The 26,429-nt window shown below is 45.6% G+C and overlaps 2 protein-coding genes and 1 non-coding gene across 8 annotated transcripts in view; 2 read left to right on the plus strand and 1 right to left on the minus strand.

Annotated features, from left to right (window-relative positions):
- The first annotated feature begins 206 nt into the window (after window positions 1-206).
- GTPBP2 (GTP binding protein 2) lies at window positions 207-8,847 on the plus strand. The gene is made up of 12 exons (XM_059701583.1): window positions 207-428; window positions 2,633-2,659; window positions 2,949-3,133; window positions 3,523-3,631; window positions 3,821-4,018; window positions 4,314-4,488; window positions 4,654-4,873; window positions 5,283-5,418; window positions 5,554-5,612; window positions 6,240-6,411; window positions 7,011-7,175; window positions 7,401-8,847. Exons 1-12 carry the CDS (start codon window positions 243-245, stop codon window positions 7,575-7,577), a joined length of 1,809 nt encoding a protein of 602 aa, XP_059557566.1. The 5' UTR covers window positions 207-242; the 3' UTR covers window positions 7,578-8,847.
- Window positions 8,848-14,553: 5,706 nt separating this feature from the next.
- POLH (DNA polymerase eta) overlaps window positions 14,554-26,429 on the minus strand; it is a 28,574-nt gene continuing 16,698 nt past the window's right edge. For 5 of the 6 annotated variants that reach the window (XM_059701580.1, XM_059701579.1, XM_059701577.1 and 2 more), the window contains 6 exons: window positions 24,641-24,744; window positions 23,079-23,198; window positions 22,334-22,457; window positions 21,617-21,682; window positions 17,258-17,427; window positions 14,554-15,925 (listed from right to left, as the gene is read on the minus strand). In XM_059701580.1, the coding sequence (XP_059557563.1) occupies window positions 15,034-15,925; window positions 17,258-17,427; window positions 21,617-21,682; window positions 22,334-22,457; window positions 23,079-23,198; window positions 24,641-24,744 (1,476 nt within the window). In that variant the 3' untranslated portion in view covers window positions 14,554-15,033. The remainder of the gene's footprint in view (window positions 15,926-17,257; window positions 17,428-21,616; window positions 21,683-22,333; window positions 22,458-23,078; window positions 23,199-24,640; window positions 24,745-26,429) is intronic. The other variant, XM_059701578.1, reaches the window with a different exon arrangement.
- On the plus strand, window positions 22,179-22,306 carry LOC132237828 (U11 spliceosomal RNA). The gene has a single exon (XR_009453654.1). It is a non-coding gene; the product is annotated as a U11 spliceosomal RNA (small nuclear RNA).

Raw genomic sequence — 26,429 nt, forward strand, 5'->3', positions numbered from 1 at the left:
TGGGAGTTGTAGGACGGCGGCGACCTCTTTGGAGGAAGCTCTTGGGCTTGAGGACTCGATATCCCGTGGTGCACCGCGGCTGTTTCTGACGCGCCTAGAGCCCGAGACGGGTGGGGGCGTGGCCTGGGCAGGGCCCCACCCCGCTCTCCTCTGGCTGGCCCGACGCGGCGGTGGCAGTAGGGGCGGCGGCGGCGGTAGTGGCGGGGGGGAGGGGCCGGGCGGGGGGCTGGCGGCGGCGGCGAATGGACTCGCGGGTATCGGAGCTGTTCGGCGGCTGCTGCCGGCCCGGAGGGGGCCCGGCCATGGGCGGAACCCTCAAGGCTAGGGGCGCCGGGGGCAGCAGCGGCTGCGGGGGCCCGAAGGGGAAGAAGAAGAACGGAAAGAACAGAGGGAGCAAAGCCAACAACCCCCCGTATCTGCCCCCCGAGGTGAGCACCTGAGAAGTGGCGGGTTGAGAAGAAACCACTTCTTCCGGTCCCGGGACTCCGGGAAGGCGGGACGGAGAGACTTGACACCCCCTTCCGGTGTCAGGACCCCTGGGGAGAGTAGAACCCCTCCTTCCGGTCCCAGGACCCCTGGAAGGAGGGATAGAGAGACTGGCCCCCTTTTCCGGGATCAGGACCCCGGAGAGGAAGAGTGGGGAGGAGGATCCCCCTATTCTGCTCTAGGTAATGCCAGGAGGAGAAGTGGGGGAGGGAGATCCCACTCCCATCCCCTGGGGTGATCAGAATGGATGCCCAGGTTCATGCCTGTGCTGCACCACGAGCAGGGAGACTAGTCCTGGGATGGAGAGGCAGAGTTTTCTACACTTGTTCCGTGGGGAGGAGGCGAGTACCGGGGAAAAGAGCAGTATGTTCTGTCTTTATCCCTGAGTACACACACATACACACACACACACACACACACACCCCAGAACAGTCAGTCAGGTAATCCTGCCCTTTGCCTGTCCTAGGAGGATGTGAGGGCAGCCTCTACATACCTGCTTCATCTACACCTTAAGGCAGAGAATAATGCTACTTTGTCCATCTTAGCAAAGAAGGACCCAGAAGAAGAGCCTAAACCAGTGGTTATCAAACTTTAGCACAGTATCAGAATCATCTGATTGCTGCCCCGCCCCTAGAGTTCCTGACTCAGTGGGTCAGGGTCAGGTGGGCCTGATAGTCTGCATTTACAAGTTCCTGGGTGGTTCTACTGCAGCTGGTCCTGGGGCCACACTTTGGATCATCCTTGAACCACTTTTCTGAAGCCATTCATTCTAATGTTTCATCTCCATCAGAATGGTAAAAAGGAAGGTCTTTGTTGATGAGTAAAGATCTCCCTTATACTCCATGAAATAGAGATGATAGGTGAAGGCCTATTAGAGCCTGGAGTCAGAGGGCCTTGAAGAGATGGAATGATGACAGAAAGGGAGAAAGAGAAATCGCCAATGAGGAGGAGTGCAGACATGCAAGACAGGCAGAACCAGCAAATCTCATATCCTTTTGCACCTGAGAGGGGAAGGCTCAGGCAATAGGATACTTCTGTTGGGTCACTTAATATAGGGAAGAGGTAGAGGAGACGAGTGGACTCAGGATTCTACCTCAGCTTGGACATAAGAGTTAGGGCAGGTGTGGGGAGCGTCCAGCTCACGGGCTGTATGAGGCCAGAGAAATCATTTGGTCTGGTCCTGCCAAGGCATTAGGGGTGAGTTAATTGTTTGACCAAATATAGCAGGCTAATTTTTAAGTTGATAATTTGGTATGGCCCTCGAATGATGCTATAAATATCCAAATGGCCCTGGGCAGAAAAAAGGTTCCCCACCCCTGGGTTAGGGGGTAGGAGATAAAAGCCACTGTGAGTCTGTCCCCTTAATTATATTTTCTGAGTTTCTTCTCTTCAGCCCCAACTTTGGAGCCCTATCCCTCTCTTATTTCAGCTCCCCTCTCATTGAGCTTGTAATGACCAGTGCTGAGTTCAGTCATTGGCCCTGGTCCAGAACCTCTTGCATTCTCTTACTCTTGATGACATCAGCTGAGAAGGGTGGGGAGGGAGGAAATGGTGTCTCCCAGACCAGTGGCAGAGAATGGCCTCAACAGCCCAGACACAGCGGAGACATAGATTTCTGGGGACGACAGTCTGAGGGCCTGAAGAGAAGGAAGGAGTGATCTTGCCTCTAGGACAGTGGTTCTCAAGCTTCTGGCCCTTTAAACACAGTTCCTCATGGTGTGACCCAACCATAAAATTATTTTCGTGGCTACTTCAGAACTGTAATGTTGCTACTGTTATGAATCGTCATGTAAATATCTGATCTGCAGGATGGTCTTAGGCGACCCCTGTGAAAGGGTCGTTTGACCGCCAAAGGGGCCGTGACCCACAGGTTGAGAACCGCTGCTCTAGGAAGAACATGCTGCCAGTGACCAAAGCAAGGAGGGACTCAGGGTTCTGTTCCTGGCTCAGACGGGTGATTGTTCTTAGAGGCCTTTCCTTGGGAGAAGTCACACTGGGGCTGGGTAGAGGGCTTGTCTGCCAGTGACCTTTGCCACTGTGGCTTTCTGCTCTCTCAAGTTAGCTGTTGCCTGGGCGCCATCAGGAATCGGGGAAGTAGCGGTTGGGTCTGGACCGTATTTGGTAACCGCTTTCTGTTTCTTTTCAGGCTGAAGATGGAAACATCGAATATAAAGTGAGTCTTAGGCTGGGGAGGTGCAGGTTGTCCTTGCTGGCATGGGATGGCGATTTCTCTGAGATCCTTCCAACTTCATGATCTGTAGTAATTTAGGGATGTGGTTCAGGGTAAGGGCTCTGTACCTCATTTTATTGGGGGGGACTCACTGTTAGAGGGGGGCCAGGCATGAGGGGGTTTAAGTGGGAAGGGAAGGTCCTGGTCCTTACAGCAGGACAGGTGGTGAGCATGTGGGTTTAGGGGGAGCATCTCTGATTTCACCTTCTCATGATCCCTCACCTGCCCTAAGCTGAAGCTGGTGAATCCATCCCAGTACCGCTTTGAGCACCTGGTGACACAGATGAAGTGGCGGCTCCAGGAGGGCCGTGGTGAGGCAGTCTACCAGATTGGGGTGGAGGACAATGGGCTGCTGGTGGGGCTGGCTGAGGAGGAGATGCGGGCCTCCCTCAAGACCCTGCACCGGATGGCAGAGAAGTATGCTTCCCCTCCCCCCTCAGCTCTCGCTTCCCTAACTCTGGGGAGAACCCAAGTGCATCCAGTCGCCTAGGGCCTTAGGGCCAAGAAGATACTTTCCTTTTGCTGCCTTCTCTTGACAAAGGGCTGAAGTGGGGAGGGCTAGTTCTGAGCTCCTCCACATTGGAACCTAGGCTTTTTTGCTTTTTGACTGAAGAGTTGTTTACTTGTTTGTTTAAAGTGATCTTTAACATGTGGATATGGGATATGGGATAGATTGGAGGGTGGTAGGAGAGAAAGTAACGCGTTGGGAGCTCTCTGGGACGTGTGGGAAGGTCCAGAGCCAGGATGGAAGGCTGGGGATGGGGGAGTACAAGCGAGATGTGGCAGCTTCGGCCTTGCTGTGATAGGGTCGGGGCGGACATCACTGTTCTCCGGGAGCGCGAAGTGGATTATGATAGCGACATGCCCCGAAAGATCACTGAGGTGCTGGTACGAAAGGTCCCTGACAACCAGCAGGTGAGCACACTTTTCCCTGCCTTTCACACCCATGCTCCCTGAGGACCCTGTGGTGGCAGGCCGTCTCCTGGCCTGCGACCCTGCGGGTATCCAGTTCATCATTTGGTTCCCAGGGAGCAGCCCTTGACCCAACCTTCAGTAGAGAGAGAGAAGGGATTGGAGCCCTTACCTCTGACAATTCATCCACAGTTTCTGGACCTTCGTGTGGCTGTCCTGGGGAATGTGGACTCGGGGAAGTCAACTCTGCTTGGAGTCCTGACCCAAGGAGAGCTGGACAATGGCCGGGGCCGGGCTCGGCTCAACCTGTTCCGCCACCTGCATGAGATTCAGTCTGGCCGGACCTCCAGCATCAGCTTCGAGATCCTGGGCTTTAACAGCAAGGGAGAGGTGCATGCAATCAGCGGGACCCAGTGGGGCCAGACTGTGAGGATGGGAGGGTGGTGGTGGGGACAGAGTCTGAGGGAGTGTGTGGAGGCTTCTTGGAGTAGCGTAGATGAAGCCCTGAGGGCAGTGCGCAAGCTCTGTCCTCCTTAGAAAACCCATGGGGAATCAACTGAATTAAATCAGAAATGGGGCTCAGGGTTAAGAGGCGGGGTCACCCAGGGACTGGTTTAGGTCCTGGCAACTCTGAAAGGGTTGGGGAGGCTGGCAGGGGCACTGAGAGCCCTGGGCTCTGGGCCAGGTGGTGAATTACAGTGACTCACGGACGGCAGAAGAGATCTGTGAGAGCAGCTCCAAGATGATCACCTTCATCGACCTGGCCGGCCACCACAAGTACCTACACACCACCATCTTTGGCCTCACCTCTTACTGCCCTGACTGTGCCCTGCTCCTCGTTAGTGCTAACACTGGGATTGGTACGAGGCATTGGGGCAGGGATGTGGCTGGAAGGGGGTGCTGACTTTCTCCTACCCTGGGTCTCCTCCAACCTGGGAGCCAGATGAACTTTTTTCTTGTTCCCTCTCCTCCCTCCCATATCCTCACTCTTCTCTCCTGACTCCTGCCTTCCTTCTCTGAGGCAGCCGGCACAACAAGGGAACATCTGGGACTGGCCCTGGCCCTGAAAGTGCCCTTCTTCATCGTGGTCAGCAAGGTGGACCTGTGCGCCAAGACCACAGTGGAGAGGACAGTACGCCAGCTAGAGCGGGTCCTGAAGCAGCCCGGCTGCCACAAAGTCCCCATGCTGGTCATCTCCGAGGATGATGCCGTCACCGCTGCCCAGCAGTTTGCCCAGTCGCCCAAGTAAGCCTTCCTCACTCCAGAGCCCCGATCCACGGGGAAGGCCGCCACCGGCCTGGGAACAGCGTGTCCCACCTCAGGACCAAACCAGTCTGGCTCAGCTCTGTGGTTTGCAGGTTGGGATTGTGGGAGGGTGTCTTTGCTAAAGAGCCGACCCTTTCCCCCAGCCAGCCTGGAGCTTTGCTGATGCCTGGGACCCTGGAGACAAAGTGCTGTGACAGGCATTCACCAACCCCCCTGGGCTCTGGATAGGTCCTTGGCTGGCTCACAGAGAGAGGCCTGAAGCTCCTGGGAAGGTTATCAGGGGGGGCCTAGCCACCCTGATAAAAGCTCACCTTTCCATGAATGGGCTCTAGCCTCTGCCTCCTGTTAGAACTTTCCTCATCTGTCTGTCTCATGCCTCCCTCTACAGCGTCACCCCTATCTTCACCCTGTCCAGTGTGTCTGGAGAGAGTTTGGACCTGCTCAAAGTCTTTCTGAACATCCTGCCACCGCTCACCAACAGCAAAGAGCAGGAGGAACTCATGCAACAGCTGACAGAGTTTCAGGTAAATTGTCCACCCAAACAGGCAGTGAGCCGGGGAACTAGGAAGGACTAATTCTGGCTAAGCCCCGAGTCTGCTTAAGAGACTTAGAGATTTTGCACCTGCACAGGCCATTGATAGAATTTTCTTTGGCTTCAGGTGGATGAAATCTACACAGTACCAGAGGTGGGGACAGTTGTTGGAGGGACACTTTCCAGGTGAATTTCCTTGCTTGCTGCCCACCCCACTCAGCCCTCACATACCCAGACACTAGAAGACATCATGGTCCAAGGAGACCCTGGACGTGAACAGAGCTTAGCTGAAAGTTGTGCTTATCTTCAGATTAGGCTTTCCCCATCAGAAGAGCTGGAGAAAGCTAGTCCAGTGGCTTGAGAGGGAAGAAACAGTATTGCTGCTTTACAGGGCGTCTCCAGGCCCCTGAGGGAGAAGTGTGGGTCTTGGGCTCCAGGAAGAAAACTAGAGTGTATTCAGCTGACCTCATTTTCAAGTAGGGAAATGAGAGGGCCCTTAAGACTTTCCAAAGCAGAGGATGAAACCCAAGGGGCTGCCTTGCTCTTTCAGGATCAGATGTTCAGTGTCACACCTCTGCCAGTCGTCACTGCCTTTCCTGGTACTACCCTGCAGAATCTGAACTCTGAACTGGGGCAAGCAGCTATCTCCTCTATCTCCAAGTTAGAATTTTTTCCCTAAGTCAGAATTTAGGGTCTCTTTTCCCCTCCTGAGGGACCCCCCATAGAGGGGAAAGAATGCTCTGGGTGACCCTAGCAGAGAAGTAAGGGAGGGAGCCTGGGCTGACGCTGTGCCATCCGCCCTCTGGGCTGCAGTGGGATTTGCCGTGAGGGCGACCAGCTGGTGGTGGGCCCCACGGACGATGGCTGCTTCCTGGAGCTGAGAGTATGCAGCATCCAGCGCAACCGCTCTGCCTGTCGTGTACTGCGAGCTGGTCAGGCTGCTACACTGGCCCTCGGGGACTTTGACCGTGCGCTCCTTCGAAAGGTGAGGTGGGAGGGTGGGTTGGAGAGGGGACACAAGGGAAGCACCTGTGTTAGGGGAACTCAGAGAGAACATGGTCTCTCCCCCAGGAAGCTGGTTACACAGACGGTTTGTGTTTGAAAAGGGGTAGAATACTCATAAAGCACAGATCACTAATTGTGAATCACTGTGGTCCAACCCAAGTGTCCAGGACCCTAGAAATACAAATCATTAGAAGGGTTAGAGGACCTGGGAGGTAGGTAAGGAGGGTTCCTCCTAAGAGGAGAGCTTTGGATATTGCCTTCTGAGGTCTTGTGTTTGAAGTCCTAGAGCAGCCGTTCTCAACCTGTGGGTTGTGTCCCCTTTGGGGGTCGAACGACCCTTTCACAGGGGTTGCCTAAGACCATTGGAAAACACATATATAATTACTGTTTTTGTGATTAATCACTATGTTTTAATTATGTTCAATTTGTAACAATGCAATTGGGGGTCACCACAACATGAGGAACTGTTAAAGGGTCGCGGCATTAGGAAGGTTGAGAACCACTGTCCTAGAGGAAGAGGAAACTTAGGGAGCTGTAAGAGTGAGAGACTAACATGAGGTCTGGGGCTGTCCTCCCCAGGGCATGGTGATGGTGAGCCCCGAGATGAACCCCACCATCTGCTCAGTGTTCGAGGCAGAAATAGTCCTACTGTTCCATGCCACCACCTTCCGGCGAGGCTTCCAAGTGACAGTACACGTGGGCAATGTCCGCCAGACGGCCGTGGTGGAAAAGATCCATGCCAAGGTGAGAGGGACCCAGCTGTGCACATTTTTCCAGGGAAAAGTCAGAATTCTCCTTCCAGAAAGGCCTGGCCCCAGACTCATAGAGAACTCTCTGGTCCCACAAAAGGGGCAAAGACCCATTCAGAGTGGGTAGAAGCCTGATAGGCCCCTGAGGGTGGAGAACCCAGGCTGGTAGAGAATGGGACCCGAGGCATTACCAGGGCCAGTGACCGCATATCTGCTGCAGGACAAGCTGCGGACAGGGGAGAAGGCAGTGGTACGTTTCCGCTTCCTGAAACACCCAGAGTACCTGAAGGTGGGCGCCAAGCTGCTGTTCCGGGAGGGTGTCACCAAGGGCATCGGCCATGTCACAGATGTGCAAGCCATTGCAGCGGGAGAAGCCCAGGCCAGCGTGGGCTTCTGAACTCCAAGCAGGCACAGCTCTATTGCTGTCCCTACAATATAAGATGCCTCTGGCCATGCTGCCCCCTGTTGGCGGCTCTGTGTGTTAATAGGCTAGGGAGAGGGGTGCTCCCTGCCACCATGCTGGAAAGGTGCCAAGCTTGGTGTGGCCAGGGAGGGAAAGCCCTGAGGGAGAAGACAGGAGAATTCAGGGCAGTGCTCAGCAGCTGTGTCCATCTCGTTGGCTCATCCACCCTGGAAACCCCATGACCTGTCTCCGGAGGGAGCTGACTGCTGCCACCTTGGCCCCACTGTCAGGACTGGGCATGATTCACCAGTGTGGTCCCTGCACTTCAGGAATTGTCACAACTGGGAGTGGTCTTCGAAAACACTCCTTTTTCTATACCTCTTCTGAAGACCATGTAAGTTGCCCATCTCTACCTGACTGTGGACAGAAGACATCTACTCAGGCTCCTGGCCATCTGGTGGCCTAGGGTCTGAAGAAATGGCACAGGGACAGTGAATGGCAATGTTCCATCCTGTGCTGAGACATGCAGCCTATTCCTCAGCTCTATGGCCCTTCCCTTCTTCACTCAAGGGCCATCTCCCCCATTTCTCTTCTCATAGGCCCCACAGGTGCTATTTGTGAGCTGGCCCAGGCGTGGGGCTGCCAAGCTAAGGCTTGGTATACCAAAGGTCAGCTGCATGTCAATCAGTTTTGTCCCCTCTTCTGCAGTGATCTGTTGGTTTTTTGTGTGTTTTTTTTCCAATTGGTTTTAGAAAGAGGAAGGGAAGAGAGAAACATTGATTTGTTGTTTCGCTCATATATGCATTTATTGTATATGCCCTGACTGGGCATCAAACCAGAAACCTTGGCATATCAGGACAATGCTCTAACCAACTGAGCTATCCGGCCAGGAGTGACCTGTTGTTTTTAATGCTGGAGCAAGCCGTATGTTTTACTTTCCCACACTGACCCACAGCTCCCGTTCCACCACCCCCACCCTGCTTCCCGCTCCTACATAAGTCCTCTTGTTTTAGTAATTTGCAGTGACTATCCCTTTCCCTCTGTTGCTGGGAACCTGGAGAGAAGGGAAAGTTGTTGCCGTATTTCCTACTCTTTAGGACATGGACTCCCTCCTTTCCCTTTTTTAGTGTCCTGGGTTCCCATGGACTCAGGGATTTGTTGGTTGAGGTTTCTTTGCGTATATATATATGTACATACATATATATATTTAAATACACACACACATATATATATATATTGTACAGAATAAAAATGTTTTATTGAACACACTGTGCTTATTAAACACAGGTTCAACTTCCAGAACTAGATTCCTCTCTGGGATTAGAGACAAGTGAAACCCCAACACTGCTGAACCCTGAACGGGGAAAGAGCTCATCGAATACCTCATTCACCATTCTTCCTTTCCTCTCTCCCACCTGTGATCAGTGTTCCAGTATTGTGATCAAGTATTCTGAGCTGTTTTGCATAGTTCTTTGAGTGAGCAGAATAGAAAGCGAAACTGCTGTCTTTTGAGCTGAGATAGGTAACCACCTCATACTTAAACCCTTTGAGTGCCAACCAATATCCTAGGAACTGTGCTAAAATTGCCAAGGCATTTTTGCTGATTTTACAGCAGTTTAGGAAAAAAATTATGAATCGCAAGTAAATGAAGTTACATATTCAAAAACTTAAGGAAACCTTTACTACATTTTTCATCTTTGACATATATTGTTTGCTGATGGTATTATAAAATACTAGTAGAAAAAAAATTGAACGAAACATGTAATGTTAAAATAGAGGGACACCCTTCTTCAATATCTTCCACAAAATCATCTTCATAGCAGGAATTGACATATTTAGCAATATCATCATCACTAATAAAAGCAGACTTAGAATTGGACGCCATTTCAAAGCTTCAGGGCTACAAAATCTGAGTAACCTTCATAAAATCGTAGTACCTGTAAAAAATTAGGCAGATAAATGCTAGTGGTCAATTTTAGAACTACAAACATTCAGCATCATAAGTAATCTGCACTTAGGTGCCATCTGTCAATAAAGAGTGAACTATTAGCACCTAATAGTGACACTGCAAGAGGAGCGCGATAGCGCTCAGGAGTGTGATTGCGCTCCCCGGCACTAGGGTTTAAAGAATTGGCCACTTGCTAATGGTAAGGAACTCACTACTGTGTCAGAGATTAGTATGCCAGCTACTTAATGAAGAGTAGAATTTAGAGACATGGTAATCTGGTCCTCATGCTTTACCTAGCAATGCAAAATAGCCTGAAGTGAGGCTTATGGAGCCTAAACCGGCTCCTTGGAGCTATGAGGGCCACCTTCACCTTGCCAAACTTTAGTACCTTCCTGTTCTGTGTTCAGAGTACCTGATTATCACAGTCTATGGGTAGAGAAATAGGGCTCAACGTTAAAATCAACTACAAAAAACAGGGACTGCATTTTGAGCACTGAACTTGGAAAATGAAATTTAATGATAAATGTGGCCTGAGGTCCCCAGGGGCATTCTGTGTCCAGGGTAGTAAAGTGATAGCTTCCCTACCTCTCAAGCTCAGCTGCTTTTTTTGCTCACTGGTTTCACTTGTCACGAAGAAGCCTTACCATTGAAGACCTTCCCGTGTTGGGAACTAAGAGAAGGTTTGCTTCCATCTGTACAATTGCTGAGCTATACGGAAAGGGTATATTTGGCACACAAAAAATGTTTTTGTTTTTGGGAGACAACAAAGTTATGCTCAGAAATTGACTTTTGTTTTTGTCAGCTACTTATTTAGCACAGGTTCGCTGTGGGTGTTGTGATTTCAAAAGCCAGTAGCATACAATATCTCTTAATAAGCAAAGTAAAGAAATAACGTACATCAAACAAATGACAGGTTAATCACACTATCAGGAGGCACTTGGGTTATCGACCCACCAAAGAGCTGATTTCCAGCTGCCAGCATAAAAGTCAAAGTCCCCTGTTGCTAGAGCACAAGGACATTTGGTAGTAGGAGGGCTAAGCTGCTATGAGGATTATCACTTCTGAGATCCCTGCATGGGTTGATTTTTTAATTTTACTGATTTTTAGAGAGAGGAAAAAAACATCTTTTTGTTGTTCCACTTAAGATACATTCATTGAATGTGCCCTGACTGGGGATCAAACCACAACCTTGGTGTATTGGGACAACGCTCTAACCCAGTGGTCACCAACCTTTGGGACCTCACAGACCACCAGTGGTCCATGGACCACTGGTTAGCGACCACTACTAACCAACTGAGCTACCCAGCCAGGGCAAAACCCTGCATGGGCTTAACACAGGGGTGGGCAAACTTTTTGACTCGAGGGCCACAATGGGTTCTTAAACTGGACCGGAGGGCCGGAACAAAAGCATGGATGGAGTGTTTGTGTGAACTAATATAAATTCAAAGTAAACATCATTACATAAAAGGGTACGGTCTTTTTTTTTTTTTTTTTTTAGTTTTATTCATTTTAAACGGGCCGGATCCGGCCCGCGGGCCGTAGTTTGCCCATGGCTGGCTTAACACCACTGTGGACAAGTAGGAGCACATGTCTCAAGTGTCTTCAGAGAGTTCTTAGGTTAGCACAGTGGTCGGCAGACTCATTAGTCAACAGAGCCAAATATCAACAGTACAACGATTGAAATTTCTTTTGAGAGCCAAATTTTTTAAACTTAAACTACATAAGTAGGTACATTATTATTAACTTAACTAGGGGCCCGGTGCACGAAATTCGTGCACTGGGTGTGTGTGGGGGGGAGTGTCCCTCAGCCCAGCCTGCCCCCTCTCACATACTGGGAGCCCTCAGGCGTTGACCCCCATCACCCTCCAATCGCAGGATCGGCCCCTTGCCCAGGCCTGACGCCTCCGCCAGAGGTGTCAGGCTTGGACAGGGGACCCCCATCTCCCCCCGATCACTGGCTCTGGCCCCCGCCCAGGCCTGAGGCCTCTGGCCCAGGAATCATGCCTGGGCAGGGGACCCCCATCTCCCTCTGATCGCTTGCTCCACCCTCCGCCCAAGCCTGACGCCTCTGACCCAGGCTTCAGGCCTGGGCGAGGGGACCATCATATCCTCCCAATCGCCGGCTCCGCCCCCCGCCCAGGCCTGATGCCTCGGCCAGAGGAGTTGACCCTCATCACCCTCCGATCACCAATCACCGGATCGGCCCCTTGACCAGGCCTGAGGCCTCCGGCAGAGGTGTCAGGCCTGGGCAGGGGACCCCCAGCTCCCCGCAGTTGCAGGCTCCGCCCCTGCCCAGGCCTAACACCTCTGGCCTAGGCGTCCGGCTCGGGCAGCGGGGACCCTCAGCTGCAGCGGCCCTGCGATCATGGGCTTCGCTTTAGGCCCAGGCAAGGGACCCCTAGCTCCCGGGACTGCCAGCTCCCATCGCTGGCTCCACCCCTACTTCCTGCTATCACTGGCCAGGGCGGCAAAGGCGCCTGATTCTCTGATCATGGCTGGGGGGCAGGGCAAAGGCGGCCCCAGGGGCCGCCTTTGCCCTGCCCCCCAGCTCTTAGCTCCCCTCTGGGTTTCCGATCACTGTCAGTGGCAGGGGACTTCTTCCTGCTTTCCCTTTCACCTCCCTGCATTGTGCCTACATCTGCAAATTAACCGCCATCTTATTGGCAGTTAACTGCCAATCTTAGTTGGCAGTTAACTTCCAATCTTAGTTGGCAGTTAACTGCCAATCATAGTTGGCAGTTAATTTGCATATAGCCCTGATTAGCCAATGAAAAGGGTATCGTCGTACGCCATTTACCATTTTTCTCTTTTATTAGTGTAGATTAGGGTACTCCTAAGGCTTAGGAAGAGCCACATTCAAGGGGCCAAAGAGCCGCATGTGGCTTGCAAGCCGCAGTTTGCTGACCACGGGGTTAGCTAATAGTTATTTCACCCAAACCAAAACTCTCATAGTCCTCACAAACTCTCAGTATTTATAGTCTAAACTTGAGGCCCAGTGCACGATATTTGTGCACAGGTAGGATCTCTAGGCCTGGCCAGCGATCGGGGCTGATCTGTGGGGTGATGGGGGTGGGGGAGGGGCCTCCCACTGGCACCCGCCTTGGCTGGCCTGGGGGCAGCTCCTGCATTGAGCGTCTGCCCCCTGGTGGTCAGTGTGCACCATAGTGACCAGTCGTTCCGCTGTTTGGTCGATTTGCATATTAGGCTTTTATTATATAGTATATCCCCTTACCATTGTTGCTTCTCCACATGTTCCTATTGGTAAGCCCCCAGCAGGACCCTCCAGTTGGGCTTCTGACTGCTTATCAACAACAGATGCAGAATGATCACATGCTGGCATAATTCGTCCTTATATCAAAGCAACTTTTTAAAACTTGTCATAAACAACTGAATTAAAACAATTTCACTTTGGTCATAAATGGATTTGAAATATTAAACCTATACACAAATCACCTGTTAAAGAACAAAAATGCTTTTTTTTTAAATTAAAATATTTTTTTATTAAAATTTTTTTTTAACTTTTCCTGGATTGAGAAAGGAAATTTTGGAAAATCATCTCAGTACTTAATGAGACATATTCAGGAACTAGTGAGCCACTCTGCTATGTCAATGGGACATGCAGGATAAAAGGGTACATAAAGCAGCTCTCTGCCCCCCCCCCCCCAAGTAGTATGTATATTTTGATTGTTCCAGTTCTAGTAACTATCTAAAATTTACTATGTTGCATTTAGTGAATATCAAGCATCTATTATGTGCAAGACACTGAAGAATTCTTACCTCCAAGAAACTGCAGATCTAGTAGGGAAAGGGCCATGTACACAGTGAATACTGTCTTTTATTAGATATTTAACTGCAATACAAAAAGGAAACTATTTTTGGAGGAATAAATTTTCTGTTAGACCTAGTGGTTTTCAAATGTTTTCCCCATCTTCAAAGTAAATACAGATCCCCAGTTTATAAGATTAAAAAGCAGTTGGTTTGAGTGTATGTGTGGGAGGGGGGATATGTACACCATTCTCCCTACTTCTCCACTACCCCCAACACAAAACGCAATTCTTCAGTTTTTTATATATTTTTTATTGTTGATAGTATTACAGATATCTCCCATTCCCCCACCCTTTTCCGTCTTCTCTCCCATCCCCCCCCCCCCAATGTCTTCACTACCCTTCATCTTCAGTTTTATTCAAGGTTCCCCCATATCAGAAAAGCTGACTTTCCACATATAAGAACAGAGCTAAGAATACAGTACTATAAACATGGACAAGTGCAATAAAGCTACAATAATTGAAAACCCTTAAGCTAAATAGTCACTTTAGTAGGAAAGAGATGAACACCCAGTGACCCTGAAGGCCCAAGCACTACCCCTTAAATCTGTACTTTAGAATTTAAGTAAATGCCCTCTACAAACCTGGCTGGTTGTTGGTATCTTCTGGATCAGAACTTCTCAAACTCTAAGATACAGCCTGAGGGATCTTGTTAATATACAGATTCTGATCCAGTTGAGGTGGGTGAGGCTGAGATGCTTTTAACAAGTCCCCTGCCCTAGCTGACTTGGCTCGGTGGATAGAGCGTCAGCCTGCGGACTGAAGGGTCCCAGGTTCGATTCCGGCCAAGGGCACATGCCTGGGTTGCAGGCTCAATCCCCAGTAGGGGGTGTGCAGGAGGCAGCCGATCAAGGATTCTCTCTCATCATTGATGTTTCTATCTGTCCCTCTCCCTTCCTCTCTGAAATCAATAAATATATTTTTTAAAAAGTCCCCTGATGAAGCTGCTGCTGCTGCTGCTCCTGAAAAGCACATTCAGAGTAGCAAAGGTCTAGAGCTGATCTAGTTCTGATCATGACTTATCCAAGTCATGATAAAACAGAGTTCCTGAAGTGGTGCCGTAACAGTCTCGTACATTAGGACATGATGCAAGAGGTAGAAGGGCCAATGGCTAAAACTGGTTATCATACAGTTTGCTTGTATGAAATTCAGTATTTACTGAGTGACCCCTGTCACAGAGATAAGGGGAAATTTTCTAAAAAAACATTTTTTTTACTCAGTTCCTTTTCTGTGCTACAGTACTTTAATAAATTGTTCCTAATCTACAGTAACCTGTAAGGCATTATTTTTATTTTGCTCATTATCTCAGGGATGAGGAAAAGTGAGGAAAGTGACTTGCTCAGCGCCATATACTTTAGGAGGCAGAACCAGGTTTGGAACCAGATCTCTGAGGCTCCAAGGTCCACACATTTTTAACTATATGCCTCCCTAAACACTTAACAATTAAAAACTGAAAGCAGTTGTATCTCTGGAAGATGAATTTTTACATCTCTGTCAGCAGTGAAATCAGGATCCATGCCGGCGAAGAGATGGGAGCCTTAACTCAGCATTTAAGTGCATTATTTTTCTTACAAAATTTTTTTATAAAGTTATGAATTTCCTTGAAAAGTGAACATATTTCCATTTCCCAGGTTATAAATAAAATATTAAAAACCTTGTAGCAAGCCTGAGGGCAGCACTAGTGTGTTAATGGCTTAAAAAATGATTCCAATGTCTGCATGCCCTCAGGCCTAGCGCGTTTGTTACTGGAGGCCAAAGGGCTCTTGGGATTTCTTTTGCCTTGAGGAGAACTGGCAGGAACAACCTGGGGGTTTGAGGAGTGGGGCTGCAAAAAGGATTTCTGCAACTCCAGTGCAAAATGATAGTCCATATGTTCCGGCATCTCCCACACAGGTACCAGACCACCACACTTCTCACAGGACACTTGATCCTCAGTAGCCAGAAGACTCGGGATAGTGGTTGTCTTCTGAGCCCCCTCCAGAGCAGACTCGGGAGTTAAAGGAGCAAGCCCACTGGGGCTGTTCTGGGCCAAATCCATCTCTGCAGGAGTTGCTTTACAGGATTCTAGCTTCAAAACCTCCTCACAGACAGGGGCAGAATCTGGACATTCTGCTGGAACATTGTTTAACTTTTTAGGACTAGGCTGTGGATTTTGTGGAGGGAAGGAGATGGAAGGATTATTAAGCTGTTTCTGCTTCAGAAGCAGACTTTTCTGCTTAAAGAATGGCTCGATTCCTGTAGTACCGCTGGTCTGGAAAGGTAATGAGAGCTTGCGTGGTGAATTGTTTTTGGGGGCCTGGGTAGTGGCAGTGAGAGACGAAAGTGAAGCTTCTTTGACTTTCTGCTTTTCTGCAGCTTTTTGGAAAAAGGATTCCAAAGGATTGGTTGCTTTCTTAGTGGCTGACACCGTAGGGCCACTGCCCTGGGTCTTACTTTCTGGGCTGGTAATTGGTACCTTTGGCAGAGGACTTGAATCGTTACTCAAGAAGACGGTGATGTCTGTGCAAGATGAAGGGGCAGAGGTAGAGAATTTGGTAGCACAAAGGAAAAGCATTGTGAGGGGAGGGGACCTGTATGGAAAGAAAAAAAACAACAAAAAACAAGATTAGCACGAGGTCACTGATTTGAATTATAAGTGACTGGGATTCTGATTCTGCCACAAGAGGTAATTATTATTGCATTGATTCTCAAACTTTAGGGTGTATCAGATTAATGTAGATTTAATAGACATGGGATAGACAGAGAATTTGCCTTTCTAACAAGTTCCTAGATGATGCTGATGTTGCTGATCTAGGACCACATCTTGAGAATTGCTGACTTGGTGAACCAGTCACATATGTGTAAGTTGAATCCCCTGACAGCTACATATTACTGTTTTCATACGATACTGCTGCAGAGCTGCTGTAATTCAGGGATAGGGCAAGAAACTTTATTCGGGGTAACAAAGAGCTTCAGAAAATTTAGACAAGAAAATTTTTTTTAAAAAACCTCTCACCCATTTTGTTTTTAAAAGGGCACCACCTGATACTAACACTGACAGGCTTCCTTTCTTTATATTTCTTTTATATTTTTATTGATTTCAGAGAGGAATGGAGAGGGAGAGAAAGATGGAAACATCAATGATGAGAGAGAATCATTGATCAGCTGCCTCCTGCATGCCCCCTACTGAGGACTGAGCCCACAACCCTGGCATGTGCCCTGACCGGGACTGGGAATCAAACAGTGACCTCCTGGTTCATAAGTTGACTCTCAACCACAGAGCCACACCAGCCAGACTGGAATACTTTTTAAAAAATGTAACGGGCTGTTAAATAGTTAAAGGATTCCAACATTGAAAATAGTATCTGGATAGTAAATGAACACCATCCAATCATGTATTTGGTTATTTTTCATGACTGACTAAAGTTTATTTAACATGACATTTGGTATTGTACCATGGAGCTTGTAACTGAGTTTGGATGCTAGATAGAGGTTATCAATGAGTGTGGGTTTCATTATCAAGGAAGATGCTTTTAAGATAGAAAAATCAAGTAGTTGAGAAAGAAGTTCCCAAGTGTGCTGTGTTCTTGAAACGTTAATTCTGTACTCCCAAGTGCAATTGGTCATTCCCCTGGCTATTGCAAATGACACAGGTAAGAATAGTATTGACTCACTCTGTCTCTCAAACCTACCCCTGAGAATTGGATTGCACCAAGTGTAGGCAAAAAAGTTGCGGCTGAGCTGTCTTTTTGCTGGTGTTTCTACTGTGTTTCTCTCCTTTGTGCATGACTATTGCTCTCGGTATTAGGTCCTGCTAGCCAGAGTCACAACTACTCCGGCTGGAAAGTTTATATTACCCACTAATTTTAGAGCAAGACAGGGTATAAGTCTCTTCTGAAAAAATGAGCTAGAAAGAAACTCACCATTCGGTTTGGATTCCTGAAGTATTACAGTTCCTGATGACAGCAAATGCATCATGGCTCATCTTGTGAGCATCGTAGCGGGTAAGGGCACAGCAGCGGCGGAGACTGCTGAGACGTTTGTCTCCTTGTACACGAATGCTCACAACCAACTGGGTGGCTACCCTGTCATTCTGTGGGTATAAAAGGATTAAGACCAGAAATAAAGTTACCGTGAGCATCTGGATTCTGTATACTGAACTGTGTGAGAGAACATTAAAAGAACCAGGGTGACAGAATGGTTTGGAAATAGTCAAGTTTAATTTGAAATTAAAAAAAGAATTGTGCTATTTTGGTGGATAAGAAGAAATTAAAGAAGATACAATTTGGATGATTATTAGGATATCTAGGAAATTTTGACAGGTGATGCAAAGAGGAGAGAATAAATAAAATGGACTCTCCTGAATGTTCTTTTTATGGTGTCTATGCAGGAAGATGATAACAAATACCTGTAGTACTATATTCTATTTTGTGGCTGAAGGAAGAACTCTTATAAGTAACTGTCTGAATGGAAGATCCAAGCTAGGATGTCAAGATGGAGTAGTGGATTTGTTCTTTAATCTGCTCTGATGCTTAATAAGAGAGAAGTTTTCACTAGCACCCTCTTCTTACAGCCCATCACTAGAAGATACAGCGTAGTGAGCCTGCCTCCAGACAGCAAGATCATTGGTTCACTTTTCTTAGTGAAGTCTAAGCATCTGAATGCTCCTGCTGCAAAGCAAACTAAGAAACAAAGGTCAAGAGGCAGAAATATAAGAAGGTAAAAAGTCTATTACTGGGACCCCCTCAAAATCAAAAGATGTTACTGAGAAGGAATACCCTTAAGGCAAACAAGCCAAGAGTAGCAACTATTTTGGGAGTAAAAATAGAATTTTGTATTTTTGTATACTTTGAAATACAATTCCTACAGATTTGTATATCTTGAAAGAATACACATTGGCAATTATAAAAGGAGTCTGTTGACTAAACCATTCAAGTATAACTGAATGCCTACTTCATATAGGCAGAGATACAGGGTAGAACAAAAGTCCAGGCCCTCATGGATTTTTTTCTTTTTCTTTTTCTTTTTTTTTTTTTTTTGTAGAGAAAGAGAGGAGAGGAGAGAGAAACATTGATGATGATGAGAGAGAAACATCAACATCGATCAGCTGCCTCCTGCACGTCCCCCACTGGGAGTTGAGCCTGCAACCCGAGCTTGTGCCCTGACTAGGAATTAAACTGGTGACCTTTTGGTGCATAGGTTGACACTCAAGCACTGAGCGACACCAGCTGGGCAGCCCTCATGGATCTTATGTTGTAGTAGGAGCTACAAATACTAAACAAGTAGACCTGTAATAAAAGTGACTACAAAGGGCTATCAAAAAAAGCATAATAAGGCAGAGAGTGCTGGAGGCTGCTGATGTAAGAGGGTAGCTGAGAAGGCCTCTTCGAGAAGGTGAGATTTAAGCAGAGACCTAAATAAACTGTGGAAGCAAATTTTAAGAATATAAGCAAAGCTTCTCCAGGCTGAAGAAACAGCAAATACTAAAGTGCTAAGGTGAGAATTTGCTTGTTGTGTTAAATAAAAGGGAAGGAAGCCAGTGGAGCGGAAACTAGAGCGGAATAAGGGGGAAAGGATAGGAGATGAGGTTAGAGATGTAACCAGAGACCAAATCATATTGGTCATTATAAAATGAAATAAATCCACACGAGACTTAAGTGTGAAGGGAAACCACTAGAATATTTTATTTTATTTTTAGAATATATTTTTATTGATTTCATAGAGGGAGAGAGAGATAGAAACATCAGTGATGAGAGAGAATAATTGATCAGCTGCCTCCTGCACACCCCCCACTGGGGATCGAGCCCGAAACTCAGGCATGTGCCCTTGACCAGAATCGAACCCGGGACCCTTCACTCTGCAGGCCGACCTTCTATCCACTGACCTAGGGCTAGAATATTTTAAAGTAAAGAGATATGATCTTCTATGTCCAGAATTCTTTGGGGATAAAGTCCTTTTAAGCTTAAAGACAGATTAATTTACAGGCATCCCTACCTATTGAGTTGCGCTGCAAAGTGGGAAGAAAGTCCCAGAGGCTTATACTAGTAGAGATGAGAACGGGCGACACCTAGTGGGCAAAGTCAAATAGGCTCACAACAATAAACTGGGATCATACCTCTCTTTATTAACTGCAAAGAACAAACATTCCCCACCATTCAGCTAAAAGGGGGCACACAGGTAGTTTTGGGTACTTCCTGACTGTATACAGTTGACTTGTAGGGCTCCCAGATGTTTCAAAAGGGAAAGGCCTATCAAACAATACCATCAGGAAAATGAAAAGAATACCCAGAGAATGGGAGAGAAAAATTTGTAAGTTATATATCTGATGAGATTTATACTCAGAATATAAAAATAACTCCTAAAATGCAATAGATAACCCATTTAAAAAATGGGTAAAGGATCTCACCAGACATTTCTCCCCAAAGGATAAGAAAATGGACAATAAGGTTTTCAAGTGAAAACCACAAACTTTATACCCACTAGTAGGGCTAAAAAAATAAATAAAATAAAAAGACAATAAGAAGGATATAGAGAAATTAGGACTCTCTTACATTGCTGGGGATATAAAAGAGTGCAGCAACAGCTTCAAAATGCTAAACAGAGTTACCATGTGACCCAGGAATTCTCGGTATTAGTTATATAGGAGCAAGAGAAATGAAAACCAGATGTCTATATAAAAATCTGTAAATAAATGCCCATAGCAACACCATTATTCATAATAGCCAAAAAGTAGAAACAATTCAAATATCCACTCACTGATGAATGGGTAAACAAAATGTAATATCTATACAATAGAATATTCAGTTATAAAAAGGAATAAAATAATGATACATGCTACAATGTGGGTGAACCTTAAAAATATTATTTTAACTTAAAGATTTCAAACCACTCACAAAAGGTCACATACTATATTATTTCATTTATATGAAATGACCAGAATAGTAAGTCTATAGAGACAGAAACTTAGTGATTGCCTAGGACGGGGGTAGTAACTGCTAATAGGTATAGGATTTCTTTTTTGGGTGATGAAAATGTTCTTGAACTGATTGTGGAATAGTTGAACAACTGGAAAATACTAAAACCACTCAACTGTATACTGTAAATGGGTGAATTTTTTAAAACAAGTGAATCTTATGGTATGTAAAATATACATCAATAAAGCTGGGTTTGGTTTTTTTAGGAGAGTAGATAGAGAAACAAATCATCAGATGTCAGGTCTTTGACTTAACACTGTCTCTAAAACGGTTTTCTTAAAATCCTCACCCAAGGAATGAGTATATTATTTCCACTGATTTTTAGAGAGAGTGGAAGGGAGGGGGTGGGAAAAGAGAGAGATGAGAGAGAGAAACATCAACATGAGAGACACACATTGATTGGTTGGTTGCCTCCTGCTTGAGCCCCAACCAGGTGGCCAGGGATTGAACCTGCAACTAAGGTATATGCCTTTGACTGAGAATTGAATTCAAGACCCTTAAGTCTGTGGGCTGATGCACTAACCACTGACCCAAACCGGCCAGAGCTAAAACTGTTTTTGTTGATTTTAAAGAGGAAGGGAGAGAGAGAAACATTGATCTGCTGCCTCCCATACACACCCTGGCCAGAGATTGAACCTGAAACCTAGGTATGTGCCCTGAACAGGAACTGAACCCGCAACCTTTTGGTGTTCATGACGACACTCCAAACAACCAAATCACCTAGCCAGGTCAATTGTCAGTACTTCTTTGTCAGTGCTTCTTTGTAAATTATTGGACTATGTTTAAGTCCAATAATTTACAGTCCAATCTCTAAATGTCCTGCTTAATGGCTCTGTACTCTGATAAAGATCCACTGTATATTCAGGTCTGCAGAAGTAGTTAGATAAAGAAATACACAAAGCCCTGGTTGGGTTAGAGCATCATCCTGATATACAGCAAGGTTATCCCGTCAGGGCACATACCTGAAACAACCAATGAATGCATAAATAAGAGGAACAATAAATCAATGTTTCTCTCTCCCCCCTCCTCTCTAAAAATCAATACATTTTTTGAAAGTTAACAAAAAAAGGACATACACAAAAAAGTAGAGGTAAATGGTAATGAGGAAGACAGGAATATCAGGTCTTATGTTTACAGATCCAGGCTTTCGAAGATCATGTTGACTTTTATGGAAGCAGGTAAAAGATTCCTTAAAAGTTCTTAGCTGGTATATTTTTGTATCTTTGTTTCTACTCCATAAGGTAAGATATTTAAACTGGTATGTTAAATCCCAAAGCTCACCCCAGGAATAAAGAAAGAAAATCTTACATCATTTCGGTCCTTTGTTAGTCTCTCTTCTAGTTCCTGGGCTAACTGCAAAAGCCACCATTGTACCTAAAAAAAGTATTGATATTTTAATCTTTCATTTTAAAATTGTAGTTTATTATAGAACTAGATGGTAGATTTGTTAGGCTCTCCCCCAAACAGAAGTGTACAAGAAAGTTTTCCCTATAACCAAGGGACCAACATCATAGAAATGTTCAGTACTCTGACCTGCCCTAGTTATAATTTTTCATTTTCTTTTCCTGCTGGCATGCCATCAGGTGAATTTCAGGCATGTTCCAGCTCTGAGAAGAAAGAGAGAGAAAAAAAGACACAAACTTAAGACACAATAGCCTAGGCCTCCCAAGTTTTCACCTACTATTTTATTTTCAGGAGGAAAACAAAAAATAATAAATCACATTAAAACTAGTCAATTTTCAATACACACAAAAGAACTCTATTTACTTCATCCTTTGCAGCACAAAGTTTCCATCTAACTTGTTAAACTTCTGCAGTACCCAAACCTAACCCCCGTGAGAGAGGCAATGTTCTGCCAAGAAGACCAGCCTAAAAGCGGGTGCTGTCATGAGCACGTTGGGCAGCTTGATTGCTCTACATGTGGAACTGACATCAAGATTTTGGAAGCATAATGTGCTGGTATATGGGCAGCTGGTGACCGTTGGTTCTGGCACCCCCAAAGGAAAAAAAAAAAAGCCTGCTGACCTGTTCCCGAGTAGCCAGAGCCGTCTTTCCTGGGAAGTTCTTGCTGCAGCCAATGGTTTTGGGTAGTTGCCTGGGTTTAACCGGATCATGTTCGATCCCACGGCACATGGCATATAGCCAAGATCTAATAAAACCAGCCAAAAAGTTTAAGGTGAAAACAAATGATTATTCTTATTAAAACAAAACAAAATACCTATATTATACTATCCTTTTATCACCTTCATGAAAAAGGAAACGTTTGTCCAAAATTAAGTATACCTTACCTCTAACAGAATCCCTGCCCTTCCCAATGAACTCCAGTGCAATATATTGCCAAGGAGTGGAATGCTGGTTATGCTTTTCAAAACCAAGTCATTATTTGTATTTTTGGAAAAGTGCCAAGCAAGCCACTGATTTATATTCCCAAGTTTTTTGGTACTTACTAAGCCTAAATACAAGGATTTTAAGTGAATATCAGCATCTTAGCATACATAGATGATGTACTTGTATATATCTAAACTTCAAAGTAACAGTTCCTATCAACCTATTTAGGTACATGAAAAAACTACTCTAGACTGACAGGCCATAGTTATCTAATTTTTTTCATAGTTATCTAATATTTTGAAGCAAAATGACCAATAAAATTACCTCAAGGAGCAAATGCTAACCTAAAGGTAGGCCTAGACTACTAAATTCTTTGGTCTATATTTGAACTTAGTATTCTCATAATAAGAATTATGATTGAAAAGTATTAGGAATCACTTACCCATTCTTCTCTCCAAAATGACTCTGGAGCTGGGATTCAGTGAACTGGGTCAGTTCACCCATGTATTCTATCCCCAGGATTTCAATGACAGAGGCCCCAAGTTTCCCTCCAAGACTACGACTAACAAAAAAGACAAAGATTTACAGGTCACATCCTAAATATCTATTTAGCAGCAAAGACATTTCGCTTGTGTAAGTAGCTCTCCAGAAGATTCAGGGAAAATAAGAGCACATACAGGTACTGTAGAATATTGATATCTAGTATAAGACTAGATGATTCTGGGAATTCAGATATTCTGGGAGTTAGGACCTGGGAAGATTAACGATAGCAAAAATAAAAGGTTAAAGTCATTAATTCGTCATTAAGCCAATCATATAGCAAACTTTCAATTGTATAGAATCTATTGTCCCATTTTGGGATTAAAATTAACCTAAAGATAGGCCTAGACCTTACTAAATGCAGCCCCCAAACAAATCCATAAGCTAAAAGCTTTTATACTTAAGAATAAAGTAAAAAGTCATCAGCCTGGCCTTAGAGGCTTCCTATAATCTGTTCTCAACTGACCTTTTCAGTCCTGCTTCCATCACTTCTCCTCCTTAATATGATCCAGCTAAACTAGTTTATGTCCCAGTTCACTAAAAATACCTCATACTTTTTCCCTCTTTGTGTTCAAATGTTGTCCAAATCGCTATTGCTCTTCTATTCTCATTTGACTCTCCAAATTATGCCAAATCCCATGCCTCTTTCATAAATCCTTTTGAAACTACTCTTCTATGAACTTCGATAACTCCCTGTACAATTCATTTAGCAATCACATACACTCTCATGATAACACTCTCACAGTTGCTTTGACCTGCCCTATCTTGTCCCTTCAACAATATTATAAGCCCTTGTAAAGGACACACAATTGGTAGGCACAACCTAGATCAGTGATGGCGAACCTTTTGAGCTCGGCGTGTCAGCATTTTGAAAAACCCTAACTTAACTCTGGTGCGGTGTCACATTTAGAAATTTTTTGATATTTGCAACCATAGTAAAACAAAGATTTATATTTTTGATATTTATTTTATATATTTAAATGCCATTTAACAAAATAAAATCAACCAAAACAATGAGTTCGCGTGTCACCTCTGACACGCGTGTCATAGGTTCGCCATCACTGACCTAGATATTCACTTTGTTTGGATTCTTTCATGCCTCAGTTTGGGAGCAATTCAGTAGCCCTGCATACCTTGATATGATATTAGAAGAAGTAGAGCTCCTATTTATTTTGTTATTTAGTAACAGATTTGAATAAAAAGTCTAGAGGGAAGTTAAACATACATCTAAAAATCAGTTCATTTTTGAAAATTCAGTATTTAGTATCTTCCACAGATAATCCAGAATTGATTTCGTTAAGGAAACAAGTCTGTGTGTTTCTCAAAATTTTCTGTTATCTCCCTCCCACCTCCTTAATACCTATTTTCCATGGTTCCAATCCTTAAGGAACAGAAGAAACTACAACCAGAGGAATGCCTTCAGATATCTCTGAGTGAAAGTTAAGGCGCTCCCCAAATACTTACATTTTGTTAATAGGCATGTGGCTGAAGAGTTGTGGGACTGACCCATGTGAGACCAGGGTCTGGCGGTTGGGCTTGTGTAGTCCACAGGCCAGTTTTGCCAGGACCTGGAGGATGGAAAGTGTAAAAATCTCATTGCTGTCAACACCCTCACAGAAAACTGGTGAATATTAACATACACATACACATGCAGGCACATCTAAGGGTTGTAACTAATGGTGTCCACATTAAAAACAAAACCAGAAACTCAACCTCTCTAAACATTGGTTGGGCACAACACCCTTAGTGGAAAACATGGCCCACCATCATTATCCACATAGTTCTTTCCAGATCTTCCATTATTGGTTTTCCTTTAGTAATTTTCCACCCCTGTCTCCCACTTCAAGAGGGTAAAAAGCAGAGAAACTGCAGAAGAAACTTATGATGCATTTCTTAACGTGTTCATATGAAAACGCTGAAACAAATTTGTTTTACCCCGTATATTTACATTTCTTTTTTAAAAAATATGTTTTAGAGAGAGAGGAAGGGAGAGGGATAGAGAGATAGAAACATCAATGAGAGAGAAGCATCATCAATCAGCTGCCTCCTGCAAGCCCCCCACAGGGGATTGAACCAGCAGCCTCTTGCTTGGTTCCTGGGTTAATGCTCAACCGCTGAGCTACACGCCAGGCTATTTACATTTTTTTTTCTTTTTTCTTTTTTTAATATATTTTATTGATTGTTTACAGAGAGGAAGGGAGAGAGATAGAGAGCTAGAAACATCGATGAGAGAGAAACATCGATCCGCTGCCTCCTGCACATCTCCTACAGGGGATGTGCCCGCAACCCAGGTACATGCCCTTGACCAGAATCGAACCTGGGACCTTTCAGTCCGCAGGCTGACGCTCTATCCACTGAGCCAAACCGGTTTCGGCTACATTTCTTGATTAATGGTTAGTCCATAGTCCTGGATTTAATACATATTGCCCTAATTTAGTATCTCTCATAATGATGATTGGGCTCAGAATCATCCTCCAACAGTAAACATACACAGAACTATACTATACACAGAACTTCAAAATGAAACAGATTTAAATCCTTGAGAACTCTTTCAAAGAATAAGGTACTTCAGGGGTACCATATCACAACTTAAATTGCTGGGGAAAGTATAAAATGATTCTTTAAGTTTATTGGAGGGATTCTCTGGAACTTTTACTGGGCAATACTTAGTCTGGTTTAAATTATTACATTGGGACTTTTCTTTTCCTCCACCCAAGCAGAAAAACAAACAAAACAAAAACACCCAAATTCTTCTGGGTAGTTTGTCAACTTCCCTATTATTGGAGTGAGGGGGGAGAAGGGAGTAACCAATACTCAGCCACTGCCCAATTATTGAGCCTAGTCAGAAGGGGAAGAACACCCCAGGCCCTCACTGAACTGTAATCAGAAAACCAGTTACTCTGCCCCAGGATTAAAAGTGCCCATATCCCATAAATCAAAATAGTGTTCAAATTAATAAAACTTTACTCTTTCATTTCTCTTATTAGGAACTAGGGGCCCGGTGCACGAAATTCGTGCACTGGGTGTGTGTGTGGGGGGGTGTCCCTCAGCCCAGCCTGCCCCCTCTCACGTACTGGGAGCCCTTAGGCATTGACCCCCATCACCCTCCAATCGCAGGATCGGCCCCTTGCCCAGGCCTGACGCCTCTGACAGAGGTGTCAGGCCTGGGCAGGGTACCCTCATTTCCCCCCATCACTGGTTCTGCCCCCAGCCCAGGCCTGATGCCTCTGGCCCAGGCATCAGGCCTGGGCAG

This window comes from Myotis daubentonii, chromosome 6, assembly GCF_963259705.1.
Source record: "Myotis daubentonii chromosome 6, mMyoDau2.1, whole genome shotgun sequence".
NCBI lineage: Eukaryota > Metazoa > Chordata > Mammalia > Chiroptera > Vespertilionidae > Myotis > Myotis daubentonii.

Excerpts from the sequence above, each read along its gene's own strand:
- GTPBP2 (XM_059701583.1), top strand. The coding sequence starts at position 243 with ATGGACTCGCGGGTATCGGAGCTGTTCGGCGGCTGCTGCCGGCCCGGA. Across the intron at positions 4,489-4,653 it reads TAGTGCTAACACTGGGATTG|CCGGCACAACAAGGGAACAT; the intron begins GTACGAGGCATT and ends TCTCTGAGGCAG. Across the intron at positions 7,176-7,400 it reads TGGAAAAGATCCATGCCAAG|GACAAGCTGCGGACAGGGGA; the intron begins GTGAGAGGGACC and ends TATCTGCTGCAG.